We start from the raw sequence: 17,611 nt of genomic DNA on the forward strand, positions 1-17,611 counted from the left end.
AGTGAACGGTCACCCGTGCTGGCTTCTTGCCGAGGAAAGCTAAAGACAGCTGGAGGAGCTCCAGGTAGCCATCACAGGGTTGCACACAATCCATGTGCTGAGTATGAAGTGTTCAATGTCCTCGGCTCTGTTGGCAATCCACTACTGAGATTTTTCATCTAGGTCATCATAGTAGGGATCGAAGAAATCTGTGTCAATTTTGTTCCAGAACTCTTTGAAACGACGGAAGAGAGGTATTTCAGGGCCAGAAGAAGAGAAAGAGAGGTCAAAGATCCCTGCCACTATGGGTTCATGCATGTGGTACCTGCATGCCAAGAACAACAGCGGGACTTGGAGACCTCTTTCAGTGGCAAAGCAAGCTCCGCTGTGAACCCCAGTGTTAGATGCTGTAGTATCAAAACAGAGCCCTGCATTCCAGGGCTTCACTTCTGGCCATTCATCTAAAGTCCTTAGCACTGCTGCTCCCATTGCTTCACCCTTTCCAGCAGGGATCTTAGGGATCGCCAAGATCTTCTCCGTACCAATACCTGTAACAACAATCGCCAGGCGATCACTGCGGCTGCTACCATCGATGTTGGGCAAGAGCTTTCCATCAAAATGGAGAATCAAGGGTGTTTGTGTCTGGAATTCTTTTTTGATCTTTTCAGCGATCTCAGTCCTTGATTCCTTCTGAACAGAGTGAAGAGATCCGACAGACAGCGTGAGTTCCCTCACGTCAAGCCCTGCTGCGATCAAGGCGGGAGTTACCACTTGCATTGCAACTCGCGTTGAAATTAGGCATGGGTTTGAGAAGACCAAAGAAAAACTGCAAAGTATGGCGTAGTTCCCACCAGTATTAGAACTGAATAAACACTTTGCCCTTCAAGTTCCTGAAGGTTCGATTTTTCTGAACACCCTAATATCTATCTATCTATATATATATATATATATATATATATATATATATATATATATATATATATATATATATATATATATATATATATATCAGAAAGGTGGATGGGGGCGCCCATCATCCACTCACTCAGTGTAGAGATGCCATATGATTTCTACACTGAGTGACAAGCCAAATGGTTTCCTGTACCTAGGAAACCATTTACTACGCCGGGTGGTAACCATATAACCCGGGTTTCTGGCAGGGTTAAGTGTTCCCCAGATTCCCCCATCCAAAATCACTTAATCATGGCAGTCGTTTCAGAGAGCCTCGGAGGGTCCAATACATGCCCAGGGCCCCAACCAAATGGGCAGGTTCGCATGGCCATCACGAATGTGAGAGGTGTGAATGAAGAGAGCAAGAGGATGGAAGTGGTGAATGTGTTCAAGAGTGCGAGATATGCCGTGGTGGCATTGTGTGAAACGAAGATGGAAGGGTGTGAAGTGGAGGAGTGGGAGGGTGTGAAATGTTCTTACGTAATTGTATCTTTACAGCAATGAGTCAAGCTCGTATTGTCCCGAGTATCAAACCATTTTTATCGTACATATCCTTAAATTTATGAATTGTTTTGGCACACACTATTTCATTCGGTAGTGCATTCCACTGATCAATTGTTCTATTTGGGAAACTAAATTTCCTTGCGTCTCTATCGCCTCTCTTTTTATGCTGTTTTTTGCAGTGTCCTCTTGCTGATGCATCCCCATAGGTTATGTAATGTGAAAGACATTACATAACCTATTTTCTCCTTCCCTGATAGACCGCTATTTTCTCCTTCCCTGATAGACCGCTATTTTCTCCTTCCCTGATAGACCGCTATTTTCTCCTTCCCTGATATGCATTTATATAGCATAATAACGTCTTCTCTTTTTCTTCTTTCCTGTAGTGTAGGTAGATTAAGTTTTTCCAGCCTTTCTTCGTAGCTTAGATCCCTTAAGCTTGGTACCCATCTTGTAGCGGCCCTTTGAACTTTTTCAATCTTATCTATGTGTTTTTTGAGTTGAGGACTCTAGACTACTGACGCATACTATAGGGTTGGTCTGATGAATGGTGTTATTATCTTTCTTAGCATGTCCTCATTTGTGTATGTGAATGCTATTCTCATATTTGCAAACAGTGTATACTGTACAGGCTATAAAAAAAAAATTCGGCACCCTTACGGCACGATACATAATGCCACACCACACGAAGCATTCTGAATCAGCTCCTGAATGACGGTGCATGGTTGGTATCCCTGGCCCTGTGTTGATGGTGTGTGTTAATTCGTCTGCTAATGATGAATTCTAATGGGAGAGGGAGAGAGGTACAGAGGTACAAACCACACCACGTATTCTCGCGGTCTGTAACCGTGATCGTTGCGAAGGGTATCACAGCAAGGAGTGCCGAAAATTTTTTGAGAGGGTGTACATGTTCCGTACCTTGTCACTGATGTGGTCAGCCGGAGATAGTCTGTTATTGATAATCACACCTAGGTCCTTCTCTTTTTCTGATGTGTGTAGGGTTTTACTTCCTAACTTATAATCCCAATCAGGTCTTTTTCCACTTTTACCAAACTTGATTACATGACACTTGTCCACACTGAATTTCATTTGCCATGTATTGCTCCGTGTGTAAGATCGAGAATGAATGGGCGAGGAAGAAGCAAGGAAGGAGTTGCTTTGTTGATGAATGAGGCGTGGCAGAGTGGAATGAGAGGCTACACATGTGTCAGCTCGAGGTGTATGTATGTCAAGTTCAAGTTTGAGAAGGTGAAAGTGGCAGTGATTGTAGCATATGCACCGTGTAAGGACAGGAGTGAGAGAAAGAAAGGTTTTGGGATGATCTGGATGAAGTTTACGTTTTCGTTTTTTAAAGGCTCCAACATGCTTGCATGTGTCGGCCTTGGTCACCTAATGACGGCTCTCCACGCTGCACGATCCATAGCAGCCTCCCTGTTCAGTCCCTTAACCCTGAGGTCACACTTAATGACCTTGTCCCATGTCTTTCTCGGTCTACCCCTCATAACCCCACCCCCAATATTAACACTTCTCACCTTCCTCACCCAATTATCATCCCCCATCCTCTCCACATGTCCAACCATCTCAATCTACCTCTCATCATCACAACACCAATACACTCCAGTCCCATCCTACCTCTCAACTCTTCCATCGTAAACCCAGCCCCTCCAGGCCTTGGACGCAGGGACGCACTGCACATCCATCTAATCATTGTCATTTCTGTACGTCTGAGCCGGCGAATATCTTCCTCATTCACTGCCCAGGTCTCATACAGCATTACACTCCTAACACATGCTGCATACAAAGACCCCTTAGCACGTAGGGAGAGACCTCTCAATGTCAGAAGAGGCAAGAGCTCCCTGAACTTCTTCCAACCACTTCTCACCCTAGCCACAGAGCTAGCTCTAGCCCCACCTCCAGCACACAACATGTCTCCCAAATAACAAACCTCTTCCACACACTCAAGAAATTCACCAGCAAGTTCAATCCTTTCACGTCTGACAATCTCCACCTGCTCACCCCGACACGCCGTACACATAAAATCAGCATTATCTAGCAGTCTACCTCTGATACCACTGTATCTCTTATGCACCCATTTATCACACACACCGCACAAGATGGAATTACTTCCCACGCCCTTGTGGCAAACTGCACATGGCCACTCTCCCTCGTCTTTGACAGTACCGCCACCAACCCTAGATATCATCACTTTTGTTTTATCTGCATTTACCCTTAAACCCTTGTGCCCCATACCATCTCTCCACTTCCTAAACCTTTCCTCCGCCTCCCTTTCGTTCTCTGCAATCAACACCAAATCATCAGCATACAACAACTCCCACGGGAATCCGTTTCTAAAGTCACGTGAAAGGGCTTCAAGTACCATGATAAACAACATGGGACTCAAGACTGACCCCTGATGCACACCAACATTCACTGAAAACTCATCACTCAAATCTCCATTCACTCTTACCTGGGTGTGAGCACCCACATCCATAGCCATAATTACCCTAACCAGCCACTCCTCCAAGCCAAGCTTTCTCATTGTCCACTTCACCATTTCTCTAGGGACTCTGTCAAAGGCCTTTTCCAAATCAACAAAAACAAAATAAAGATCCCTTCTCCTACCAATATATTTTTCCTGAAGCTATCGAACAATGAATATAGCATCAGTGGTCCCCCTACCTGGCATAAACCCAAACTGCATCTCATCAATATTCACTCTTTCTCTAATCATACCTTCTAAAACTCTCTCCATTACCTTCATTATCTGATCTAAAAGGTTTATACCTCTATAATTTCCTCTTTCCAGGGCATCACCCTTCCCTTTATACACATTTACAATTACACTCTTCAGCCAATCATCTGGGACAACACACACACCGCACAAGATGGAACAGTGGGTGCAAGGATTGTATGGGTGAGGATGAAAGTAGGTATACAAGCATGGGCGATTGTATGTGTGTATGCTCCAACAGAGGATCGAGTGGCAAGAGTGAAAGATGAGTTTTGGGCGAGAGTAGAAGCATGTATGGACAAGTTTGAGAGGAGTGAGAGAGTGCTGTTGATGGGAGACATGAATGGCAAAGTTGGGAATGTACGAGTGGATGGAGTGGTTGGTCAGTGGGGTGTGCCAGCTGAAGTAGATGGGAATGGTAGTGCTTTGGTGGACATCTGTGCTGGTAAGGGGTTGGCAATAGCCAACACCTACTTTCGTCATAAGATGATCCACCGGTATACATGGAGAGTAATGAGGAGGATGGATGGTGAACTTGTTGAACGAAAGGCAATGATAGACTACGTGTGTGTGGATGAGCGAATGAGAAGACAAGTGTTGGATGCAAGGGTGTGGAGAGGGTGGGGGAATGGAGTCTCGGACCATCACTTAGTGATGGCCAAGGTAGAGCTGCAAAGAAAGTGGTTGAGGAGACGAAGGGGAAGACAGGAGGAAGCAGCTCCTGTGAGAAGAGTGGAGAAATTGCAAGTTAGTGAGAAAATGACAGAGTATAAGAGCATAGTGGAAGAAAGACTGGGAAGGTATGAGCTAGAGCAGATGGAAGGGGTGGAAGATGTATGTAAGATATTCACGGAAGAGATAAGCGCAGCGTGTGAGGCGGTTTGTGGAGTGAGGAGGAGATGCAAGGGTGTGCAAGGGACAGCATGGTGGAATGATGAGGTGAAACGAGCTGTGGAACAAAAGAAGAAGGCATATGGTGAATGGTTGGCGAGTAGAGGTAGGGGAGAAGATGAGAGAGAGAAGAGAGAGGTATATGTGAGCAGGAGAAGGGAAGTTAAGAGACTGGTGAAGGAGAGTAAGAAGAAAGTGGATGAAGAGTTTGGGAGGAATCTGAGTATGAAATTGAGGGAGAGTAAGAAATTGTTTTGGAAGGAGGTAAAGAAAGTAAGGCAGTGTGAAAGGGGAAATAGTAGGGGAGTGAAAGATAGGAATAATAGATTGTTGGTGGAGAAGAGAGAGAAATTGAGGAGATGGAAGGAGCACTTTGAGGATTTGTTGAATGTAGAGAGTGAGAGCAGTGTGAGTATAAGTGGTTGGGGAATGGCTGGGAGAAGAAGAGATGAGAGGAGGGAGGAAGAGATCAGTAGGTCGGAAGTAGTGGAAGCGATGAAGAAGATTAAGCTGGGAAAGGCCCCAGGAATTGATGGAGTGTGTGGTGAAATGCTTAGGTATGGGGGTGAGATTGTTGTGGAGTGGATATGGAAGTTGTGTAGATTGGCTTGGGAAGAGGGAAGGGTTCCAGAGGACTGGAAATCAGGTATAATTGTTCCTATGTACAAAGGAAAAGGGGAGAGAGAAGAATGTGGTAACCATAGGGGTATTTGCCTTCTTAGTGTGACTGGTAAAATATATGGTAGAATACTCATTGATAAGGTTAGGCATATGACAGAGGAGCTAGTTGGAGAAGAACAAGGGGGATTTAGGAAGGGAAAAGGGTGTGTAGATCAGATATTTGTTCTAAGATGTTTAGTGGAGAAGTATTTAGAGAAGGGAAGGAAGGTGTATGCTGCCTTCATGGACTTGGAGAAAGCTTATGACAGAATAGATAGGCAAGGTATGTGGAAGGTATTAAGAATATATGGAGTGGAGGGGAAATTGTTGAGTGCTGTGAAGAGTATGTACGAGGGAGCTAGGGCTACGGTGCGAGTGGATGGTGAGCTGAGTGAGTTCTTTGATCTCAATGTGGGACTGAAACAGGGGTGTGTGATGTCTCCATGGCTGTTTAATATATATATGGATGGGGTTGTAAAGGAGGTGCAAGGTAGGGCAGTGGATGTGGGGTGGCCCTAATGAATGAGGGTGAGATTTGGAAGCTTCCGGTGTTGCTGTTTGCTGATGATACAGTATTGTTGAGTGATGATGAATGGGAGTTGCAAGGTTTGGTGAATGAATTTGGGACAGTGTGTAGGAGGAGGAAGCTGAAAGTTAATGTAAACAAAAGTAAAGTTATGGTGTTTGAGAGGAATGAAGTCACAGAGTGTGCAGTGAGGTTGGATGGTGAGGATATGGAGAATGTGAGTGCATTCAAGTACTTGGGTAGTGTGATGAGTAAGGATGGAACTTTGGGGGATGAAGTACGTGAAAGGGTACAGCAGGGAAGAAAGGTTGTTGGTACACTGAAAGCAGTGATGAGAAATAGGGAGGTGAGTATGGAAGTTAAGAAGTCACTGCATGATGGTATTGTGATCCCTACCCTGACGTATGGAAGCGAGGCGTGGACCTTGCAAGAGGGGAACAAGTCAAGAGTGAGAGCAGTGGAAATGAGTTACTTGAGAGGAGCATGTGGAGTGACGTGGAGGGACAGGTTGACGAATGAAGAAGTGAAGGAACGTTGTGGGGTAGATGTGGATGTGGTTGAAAAGATTAGGAGAAATACACTGAGGTGGTTTGGACATGTGGAGAGAATGGAGAATGAAAGACTGACTAAGAGGGTGTATGTAGGTGAGGTGGAGGGAGGGAGAGGGAGGGGTAGACCGAGGATGAGGTGGAGGGATGGAGTTGAGAGGTATATGAGGGAGGGGGGGGTGAGTTGGGGGGAGGGGAGTCAAATGGTGGGTGACAGAGTGACTTGGAGGCGTTTTGTCTGCGGCCACCCTTTGCGGGATTAGGGCGTCGGGCTATAGATAGATAGATAGATAGATAGACTAAACCCACCCCCACGCCGCCCGAGGCCCCCAGCACTTCGGCAGCCAACCCAGACACACCCGCTGCCCCCCCCACCCCCACCCCGCCCACCGCCCCACCCAAAGCAGCAGCATCAACCAAAGGCCAAGGGCCAGACTCTGGATCTGCTGGCTCCAAACCTTCCCCGCCCCAGCCAAACTCCCCACCCGACAACCTGCTACAACGCTCTCCCCACGCATCCCCAACACCCCCACCGCTCACCCCCCCCACCACCCCCACACACCGCCCACCCACAACACCCCGACCTGCCACCCTAAATATCATATTTTTTCCTTTCCCCATGATTTAGATTATCAAGTAATAGTCTCTGTGACTCAGACTTTGCCCTGTATACCTCTCTTCTAGCCCTACGCTTGGCAGCCAAATATTCCTCTTTGCTACCACCCTTCTTCCATTCCGGGAAAAGCCTTCTTTTCTCCTTAACTGCAGCATCTACACCCTCATCCCACCACCAAGTTCCTTTATGTCTTGGTGGTCCTCTTGTCCAACCGCATGTTACATCAGTAACTCTCAAGAAATTGTTCTTGAGGGCTCTGTACTGTTCATTAACGCCTCTGTCTACAGCTCCCTGTTCAGCCACCACTATCCTCAACTCGCTATAGAAGGCGTCCCTTACTACTTGGCTTTTCAGCTTCCATATTTTCCCCTTAGGTACATAAGTCCTCTTTTTCATCACTTGTTCTTTAAGCACCATATCACAAATCAATAGTTTGTGCTGCTGCACACACTCCTCACTTCCTATAACTTTAACATCCCTCACTAACCTCCTATCGGCCCTCCTAACCAGAAAATAATCTATCTGACTGCTATTTCCCCCAGACTCATACGTAATTAACCTACTGTCTCTTTTCCTAAAATATGTGTTGCACACAATCATGTCCGTTGCCTCCCCAAACTCGAGTATCCTTTCCCCTTTTGCATTCCTTATACCATACGCACATCCCCCATGCACTCCTTCATAACCTTGTGCTGCTTCACCTACCTGACCATTTAAGTCCCCTACCAAAATCACTATCTCATCATCCCGCATACCACCCACTACACGTATTAAATCATCCCAAAATTTATCTTTCTCTGCTTCATCCAATCCTGCCTGTGGAGCATATGCCGATATAATCGCAGCTATCTTTCTACCCAACAGAATTTTCACTACCAATATCCTATCGCTTACTCTCAAAACATTCATAAGATATTCCACCCATTTCTCCGCAACCATCACACCAACACCTCCATATCCGTCTGTCCCCCCCCTGCCAAAACAACTTATAGCAACAGCCCTTCCCGACAATCTTTCTGGCTGATCCACCCCTGTACCGGATTTCCTGCAAACACGCCACATCCACCCACCTCCTACTGAATGCCTCAACGACTTCCTCCTACGAGCTGTAAGGTGATCGCAATGGGGGATATGAATGGAAGAGTAGGCACTGGTCCACAGGATGACATAATGGGTTGTTATACAGTACCAGGAGAAAATGATAATGGGAAGCGACTATAAGATATGTGTCAGGAGAGGAGGTTGTGCATTTGTAACTCGTATTTCAAACAAAGATGCACATAGATATACATGGTATAGAGGGAATGGGGATCGTGTTGAAAGAAGCCTGATTGATTACGTGCTCGTAGAGAGTTCGATGATGGGAATCGTTGCTGATACATGGGCAGCGAGAAGACGATGTGGAGGTCTGTCAGATTATATGATTCTGGCATGCAAGATCAAGCTGAGAGGAGTGAGGTGGATCAGGAAAGAGAGGAGCAGTCAGGGAGAAAGATTGAAAGTTGAGAAGCTGGGAATCAAAGAAATGGCAGATGATTACAGGACCAAAGTAGAGGAGGAGTTAGAATCAGTGAATTGGAATGAAATGGATCTGAACAGTCTGTGGAATGCATATAGGGATCACTTGAGAATGCTAAAGCGGTGTGTGTTGTGGTAAGAGTAACAACAAAGAAGGTAGGTACTGCATGGTGGGATGAGGAGGTTAAGAGAGCTGTGGAGGTAAAGAGGAAGAAGTGGCTAAAGTGGTTACAGGACAGAGGTTCAGTTGAAATAAGGACTGAATATAATGTGAGCAAGAAGCACGTAAAGAGACTAGTGAAGAGGAAAAAGAAGGAGGTAAATGATGATCAAGGAAGAAAAATGAATGCAAACTACTCTGAAAATAGGAAGTTATTCTGGAAAGAGGTGCGGAAATATAGAAGTGAAAGCAGAAAGAAATGTGATGGTGTGAAGGATGTAGGTGGTAGATTACTAACATATGGGGATGAAGTAAGGACCAGATGGAAAGAATATTTTGAAAGCCTGATGAATGGGAATAGAGAGAGCAGAGCGGCTGTAAATGTGGTTGGTTTTGGGGATGTGCAGAGAAGGAATGCAGTGACAGGAGACGTTACACTCGCACAGGTGAAGAGTGCTGTGAAACGGCTGAAAAATGGGAAAGCAGCTGGGGTTGATGAGATGTATGCAGAGATGCTTAAGTGTAGTGGAGAGAGTGGAATGAAGTGCTTGTTGGAGATATGTAAGAAGGCATGGAGGAGTAAAAGTGTGCCTGCAGAGTGGAAAAAGGCTGGGACTGTACTCCTGTACAAAAATAAAGGTGAGCGACGCGAGTGCAAGAATTATCATGGCATAAGTTTATTGAGTGTGGTAGGGAAGGCATATGGAAGAATTATTATAGAGAAAGTAAGAGAGGTATCAGAAGTCCTTGTGAGTGATGAACAGGGTGGCTTTAGGAGTGGCAGAGGATGTGGATCAAATATTTACAGTGAGAAAGATAGCAGAGAAAGCTTGTGAGAAGGACCATAAGGTGTTTATGGAATTCATGGATCTGGAAAAAGCATACGACAAAGTGGACAGAGAAGGATTGTGGAAAGTTTTGCGCATGTTCGGTGTAGATGTTAAGCTGCTAGGTGCCGTTAAGATTTTTATGATGGTAGTGAAGCATGTGTAAGGGTTAATGGGCAGCTAAGTGAATGGTTCTCGATCGGTGTGAGCGTGCAACAGGGCTGTGTGATGTCTCCTTGGTTGTTCGATATATATATATATATATATATATATATATATATATATATATATATATATATATATATATATATAAGTGATGGTTATTGAGAAAGAAGGTGACTCCCAGTGCGATGGTACAGTGAATAGAGAGAGACTCGAATTGGTGAGAGAGTTCAAATACCTGGGTACAGTGATAGAAAAGAGAGGAAAATGTGCAAAAGAAGTGGAAAGTAGAGTGACACAAGGAGGCCTTGATAAGAAACAGAGGCTCCAGTGCTGCAGTTGCACGAGGCTTACATGAAGGAGTGTTATTGCCAGCTTTAACATATGGATGTGAGACTATGGTGTGGCATGAAAATGAGAAGTCAAGAGAAACAGCAGTGGAGATGGGACTGCCGAGGAATGTATGTGGAGTACAGAGGGTGGATAGGATGCGAAATAATGTGATTCGTGAAAGATGTGGAGTGAGGAAGGCGGTAGACACAAGAATTGAAGTGTACTGGTATAGTATGGTCATGTGGGGAGAATGGATAACAATAGAGTGGTGAAAAAGGTATATGTGAGAGAATTTGAAGGAGGGAGGAGGTGAGGTAGGCCAAGGAGAAGGTGGAGAGATATGGTGGATGAGTGCTTGAGGGAGAGAGGTTTGGAAGTAGGTGAGGCTAGGGAACTGACAAGAAATCGAGCTGGCTGGATGAGTTTTGTGAGGAGAAGTGCATGGTCAAGGATTTGGCATCCCTTTTTAACGTGGTAGCGTCCAGATTGACTCAGTCGGATACCTTTTATGCGAAGCTACAGATCGTGGTGAATGTTTTTGGCGTATCCGATAGAGCCAGGATTCCGGGGTCTTGAATGATGAGTGAATGGAAGCGTGGCCCATTGGACTGGGCAAATTTGGGCTGTCTGGACATTGTTACTCCTCACCCTACCCTAGGGTGGGAAAGGAGGTCCGGATAATTATATATATATATATATATATGAGTAGGAGTAGACTGTAGCACCAGTCGAGCAGGGCAGTACTCCCGAGGTGGATGGAAAGCTGATGACAGGGAGTGCTGGAGCTCCCGTTTCATCAGCCCTCTGGACTAGTTCCTGACCATCCCCCTTTGCTGAACATTTTTAAGTGTCTCAGTTACACAGAGAGTAGGCCACCATGCTCTCCAGTACAAATTCTCTAACTATCTACACCAAACTACATGCACAGTACACACTACACTTCCTATTCAAAATTCACAAAAATGGCGTCGCTTCATCAAGCCTCGGAGTCCCTAGGGGGGGGACCATAAATGCCCACCATCCGCCCCTCTCCCGGTGACGACTCGAGGTGCCTGGAACCACTGTCTGACTCTCTCCTTCTTCATTTCTGCAACATTCGCGGCCTTTCCTCTAACTTTCGCTCTGTTGAGCACCACCTCTCCTCCTCTAAACCTCACCTTCTTTTTCTAACGGAGACTCAGCTGTCTGAGGCAACTGACAGCAAACCCTTTTCTGTATCCTACTACTTTCTCTATACTCATTTCAAAGCCAAAGGTGGCTGTTGTGTATATATATGCAACAACTTATCTTGCTCTCGTGTTCCTGAACTTGATTCTTCTGAATTCTCCACACTCTGGCTTCGGCTTTCCTGTCATTCTCTGACTAAATATATCTGTGCTGTTTACTTATCCCCTAATTCTACTGACTATCAAAAATTCTTCGACTATCTTACTTCTACGATGGAACACATTCTATCCATTTCTCCTTTCTCTGAAATCTCCATTCTTGGAGATTTCAATGTTCACCACCACCTTTGGCTCTCCTCTCCTTTCACGGATCCACCTGGTGAACAAGCCTACATCTTTTCTATCCTTAATGACCTAGAGCAGCTTGTACAGCACCCTACCCGTATCCCTGACCGCCTTGGAGAGAGCTCCAACATACTTGACCTGTTCCTTACAACTAATCCTTCTGCTTACTCTGTTAATCTTTTCTCTCCGTTGGGCTCCTCCGATCACAACCTTATTACCTTAACCTGTCCTATCACTCCGGTACGGCCTGTGGACCCACAAGGGAAACGTCGTCTGTGGCATTTTGGAGCCGCGGACTGGGAGGCCCTCAGGCAGTACTTCTTTGATTTTCCCTGGAATGATTATTGCTTCCATGGCCGTGAGCCATCTGAGTGTGCCTTGCGCATTACGGAGGTTATTCTCTCGGGCATGGAAGCATACATTCCTTTCTCATATCCTTTGACTAACGCAAGAAAGCCTTGGTTTAATCACGCTTGTTCTAATGCTGTCCGCAACAAGGAGAGGGCCTACAAAAGGTACCGGAGCCAACCCACCCCTGAATCACATCATCTTTACGTTTCTGCCCGGAATCGTGCTAAGTCTGTTCTTCGCTCTACTAAAAATAATTTCATTCATAGTAAATGCTCTCAACTCTCCAACTCGAATTCTTCCCGCTCCTTCTGGCACCTTGCTAAAAATCTTTCTAACAACTTTACCTCATCATCGTTCCCTCCTCTTTTCTACTCTGATGGTTCTGTAGCTATTTCTTCTACTGATAAAGCAGATCTCTTCGCACAGACTTTCTCCTCCAATTCCACCTTAGACGATTCCGGTGCTGTTCCTCCATCACTTCCCCCCTCTGACTTCCTCATGGCTGACATTAAAATTTCTTCAGTTGATGTATTTTCTGCCATCACTGGCCTCAGTATTAACAAGGCATATGGGCCTCATGGGGTCCCTCCTGTTGTTCTCAAGAACTGTGCTTCTCTGCTTACACCCTGCCTAGGCAAACTCTTTCGCCTTTGTCTGTCAACTTGTACCTTTCCTTCTTGCTGGAAGTTTGCTCTCATTCAACCAGTCCCAAAGAAGGGTGACCACTCCCAACCCTCCAACTATCGTCCAATTGCTTTAACGTCCTGTATTTCAAAAGTTTTCGAGTCAATTCTCAATAAAAAAAAATTTAAGGCATCTTTCCTATCACAGCCTTCTTTCCGATCGTCAGTATGAGTTCCGTCAGGGACGCTCCACTGGCGATCTTCTCACCTACCTTTCAGACTCCTGGTCATCCTCCTTTCGGGACTTTGGCGAAAGCTTTACCATTGCACTTGACATCTCAAAGGCTTTCGATCGAGTCTGGCATAAATCTTTAATTTCCAAACTGCCCTCCTATGGTTTCTATCCTTCTATCTGTGCCTTCATCACTAGCTTCCTTTGTGGTCGTTCTATAGACGCTGTTGTAGACGGCCATCATTCTTCTCCTAGATCTATCAACAGTGGTGTTCTTCAGGGCTCTGTCCTATCACCAGCTCTCTTCCTTTTATTCATCGGTGATCTTCTAAGCTGTACATCTAACCATATCCACTCATACGCTGATGACTCCACCCTTCACCTTTCCATTCAGTTCCCGCAACGCCCATCTCAACAGTTACTTCAACAAACAAGGGATGAGGCTATGGCACACCTAATGTCTGACTTGGCTCGTATCTCTGACTGGGGTAAAAATAATATGGTTGTTTTTAATGCATCTAAGACTCAGTTCTTACACCTATCAACCCGACGAAATCTTCCAGAGGTATACCCACTGATGTTTAATAATATTCAGCTTAATCCTGCGTCATCCTTGAACATGCTTGGCTTTTCATTTACTCGGGACTTATCTTGGAAAGATCATATTACATCTCTTGTAAAATCTGCTTCCAAGAGATTAGGTGTGCTAAGCCGACTCCGCTCTTTCTTTACCCCTGCACAATTGTTGACTCTATACAGGGGTTTTATCTGCCTCTGTGTGGAGTACAACTCTCATGTGTGGGGAGGCTCCCCACATACAGCTCTTCTCAATAGGGTGGAGTCAAAGGCTTTTCGTTTCATTATCTCTCCTCCTCTTACTGACTCCCTTCAACCTCTGTCTCTTCACCGCACTGCTGCATCTTTATCTCTCTTCTATCGCTACTTTAATGGTCACTGCTCCTCTGAACTGTCTGCTTGCATTCCTCCACCTCTACGACGGGCGCGTAGCACCCGTCTGGCAGCAAACTCTCATCCCTTTTCTGTCCAACTCTCTAATGCAAGAGTTAACCGTTACTCCCAGTCTTTCATTTATGCAACAGGTCAACTCTGGAACTGTCTCCCTCTGTCTGTATTTTTTGCTGCCTATGATCTCCAGTCTTTGAAACGCATTGTGTCCAGGCATCTCAAAATGATCGGATCTTGAATTTGGATCTCTATTGTATTTTTTTTTTCTCCTGGAGGGAACCGTTACTGCGGGCTCATGGCCTTTGGTTCCTTCTTCCTCGCATAAAGATATATATATATATATATATATATATATATATATATATACATACATGTATATATATTGTTACATAGCCTATGATTTCATCATCCTTTGTGTAATTCTAACGTACAGTATGCTGCATGTTTGATCACGAGCGTGTTCTACCTCACTCCCCCCGTCCTCCCTTATAGTAGAGTAAGTCGTTCTTTCTGTTGTTCAGAGCAGGATTGTCAACTCTTTGTCCCCTCTGGCTTCATTTGCGCGTCCTTCTTACAAGTTGTATCAAGCTCTGCCGGCCCCTATATAATGAGCTCATTCTCTACATTAATTGCCACTTAGATCTACTCCTCATTTTGCTCACATCTCTGTCCTCCCCTGTACAGTTGTTATTATTATGAGTGCTCAGGAAGTCTCCAACCATCTAGCAGCTGTGTAATTTGAGTATAAGTGTTATTGCATTTTTTCTTGTACTGTATAGCATAAGGTGTTAATTCGTAGGCCTAGTGAGGTTTTTGTGCTTAATGAAAAGTTTTACTGTCAGCCATTATTAATAATATTTTGTATCTGTAATAATATATCTTGCATTCACTGAGTATTATCTGGTATTTTCATTTTATAAGGGCTGACTTAGATAAATATACTCATGCTAATTTCGTGTTAATAGAGGCTATTGCAGTTAACCATATATTTAACCTGTTTTTTGCCATTACATTATCCTTATGAGTCCTAAATGTTTTGTTGTTAGTTTGAGCATTAAACTTTAACTTGTAATTTTACCTAACTCTTTTGTTTTGAACCTGGAACTTTACGGGACAGTAGTGATTTTTAGTATTCTCACTTAAAGTGTACATTATCTTTCTCTGTTCCGTAACAATATATATATATATATATATCCCATTGGATCCCAGGGGTGCTGGGCGAGGCATTGCACTGGGAGGGCACTAAGCGTACCGCCCTCCGCCTATCAGCTCATAGATGCGAAGCTCATAGGTCCCTACCCAGGGGTTCCCTACTTTATAATGACTTAAAAAATCCCAGTTCTGTCCTATACTCTGGACACTGAGCTCCAATGGGTTAAATATATATATATATATATATATATATATATATATATATATATATATATATATATATATATATAAATATGGTTGATTACTAGTGGAGAAGGGAAAAAAGTGAGCAGATGGAGCGAACACTTTCAGGAACTGTTAAACATAGAGAATAAATACAATGCGAGGATAAGTGGCTGGGGAATGGCTGGGAGAAGGAGGGAGGTGAGAAGACAGGAAGAAATCAGTAGGATAGAAGTTGTGGAAGCAATGAAGAAAGTTAAATTGGGGAAATCCCCAGGAATTGATGGAGTGTGTGGTGAAATGCTGAAGTATGCGGGAGAGATAGTAGTAGAATGGATGTGGAAAATGTGCAGATTGGCCTGGGAGGAAGGTAGAGTCCCGGAGCATTGGAAGTCAGGTATAATTATTCCCTTGTACAAATGAAAAAGGGAAAAAGAAGTGTGTGGTAATCATAGGGGCATCTGTCTTCTTAGTATAATAGGAAAGGTATATGGTAGGATACTTATTGACAGAGTTAGAGAAAGAACAGAGGAATTAGTTGGAGAAGAACAGGGAGGCTTTAGGAAGGGAAGAGGTTGTGTAGATCAGATATTCATTCTTAGATCTTTTGTGGAAAAGTTTCTAGAGAAGGGAAAGAAGTTGTATGCGGCTTTCATGGATTTGGAGGAAGCATATGACAGGGTGGATAGACAAGGATTGTGGAAAATATTAAGAATATACGGAGCAGATGGGAAGTTGTTGAATGCTGTGAAGAGTATGTATGATGGTGCTAAGGCTGCAGTGCGTGTGGATGGTGAACCGAGTGAATTTTTCTCTTTGAAGGTTGGGTTGAAACAGGGATGTGTCATGTCTCCATGGTTGTTCAATCTGTACATGTATGGGGTAATAAAAAAGGTACAAGGTAGGGTAGTGGATGTTGGAGTGGTCCTGGTGAGAGAGGGTAGCGGTTGGAAACTCCCTGTTCTGTTGTTTGCAGATGATACTGTGTTGTTGAGTGAAGACGAAGGAGAGCTGCAAGGCTTGGTGGATGAGTTTGGAAGAGTGTTTAAGAAACGGAATCTAAAGGTGAGTGTAGGGAAGAGTAAAGTGATGGTCCTTGAGAGAGGTGAAGTCAGTGAATGTACAGGGAGGTTGGATGGTGAGGAATTGGAAAATGTGAGTACGTTTAAGTACTTGGGTAGTATGATGAGTAAGGATGGAGGTTTGGAGGGTGAAGTGCTTGAAAGGGTACAGCAGGGAAGAAAGGTTGCTGGTTCCTTGAAAGCAGTGATAGGAAGCAGGGAAGTGAAAAAGTTATTACATGACAGTATTGTGATGCCAACTCTAACGTACAGAAGTGAAGCTTGGACGTTGTTGGAAGGACACAAGTCAAGAGTGAGAGCAGTGTAAATGAGTTTTTTATTACGTGGAGTCACATGGAAAGACAGGCTGACAAATGAGGATATAAAGGAGCGTTGTGGTGTGGATGTGAATGTGATAGGAATTGTTATGAGGAACACACTGAGGTGGTTTGGCCATGTGGAGAGGATGGAGGGTAAAAGACTGACGAAGAGAGTGTATGTGAGTGAGGTGGAGGGGGAAAGAGGGAGGGGGAGGCCGAGGATGAGATGGAGGGATGGGGTGGAAAGGTATATGAGAGAGGGGTGTGTGAGTTGGAAGCGGGGCAGTGAAATGACGGGGGCAGGGCGACGTGGAGCCGATTTGTTTGTAGTCACCCCGAACGGGATTGAGGCGTCTGGCAATATATATATATATATATATATATATAGATAGATAGATAGATAGATAGATAGATAGACAGATAGATAGATAGATATACAGTATACTCGTATAGAACAATGGTGTCATGTTCATGCGTAACAGCTGATGATGTCTCCAAGCTACTGTAGGCTTCATGTTTGATAACTAACATCAAATTACTTACAAAAATAAAGTGGATGAAATGTAAAAATAAGCGTAGTAGATATTGCATGTTAGCAACGGCACCACCCACCTCATAAGCTCATGATCAGTAGCCCCAAGAATGAAGCTTTGAACTCAGTGGTGACTTTTGATTTCAGAATTGCATGAATCATTCGTTCCAAGCCAGAACTTGTTATATTGTAATCTATAGTGTGCAACTTTTTTTTTTTAATTACTGAAACACACGCA

The 17,611-nt window shown here is 44.4% G+C and overlaps 1 protein-coding gene across 1 annotated transcript in view; it reads left to right on the forward strand.

Annotated features, from left to right (window-relative positions):
* The first annotated feature begins 291 nt into the window (after positions 1 to 291).
* The window catches only part of LOC145400993 (cilia- and flagella-associated protein 58-like), a 234,544-nt gene continuing 217,224 nt past the window's right edge, over positions 292 to 17,611 (forward strand). The window contains exon 1 of the mRNA XM_080273351.1: positions 292 to 378. Within this exon, the coding sequence (XP_080129477.1) occupies positions 292 to 378 (87 nt within the window). The remainder of the gene's footprint in view (positions 379 to 17,611) is intronic.

Source organism: Coenobita brevimanus, chromosome 54, assembly GCF_032717465.1.
Source record: "Coenobita brevimanus isolate Jiangsu-jjx chromosome 54, ASM3271746v2, whole genome shotgun sequence".
In the NCBI taxonomy this organism is placed as follows: domain Eukaryota; kingdom Metazoa; phylum Arthropoda; class Malacostraca; order Decapoda; family Coenobitidae; genus Coenobita; species Coenobita brevimanus.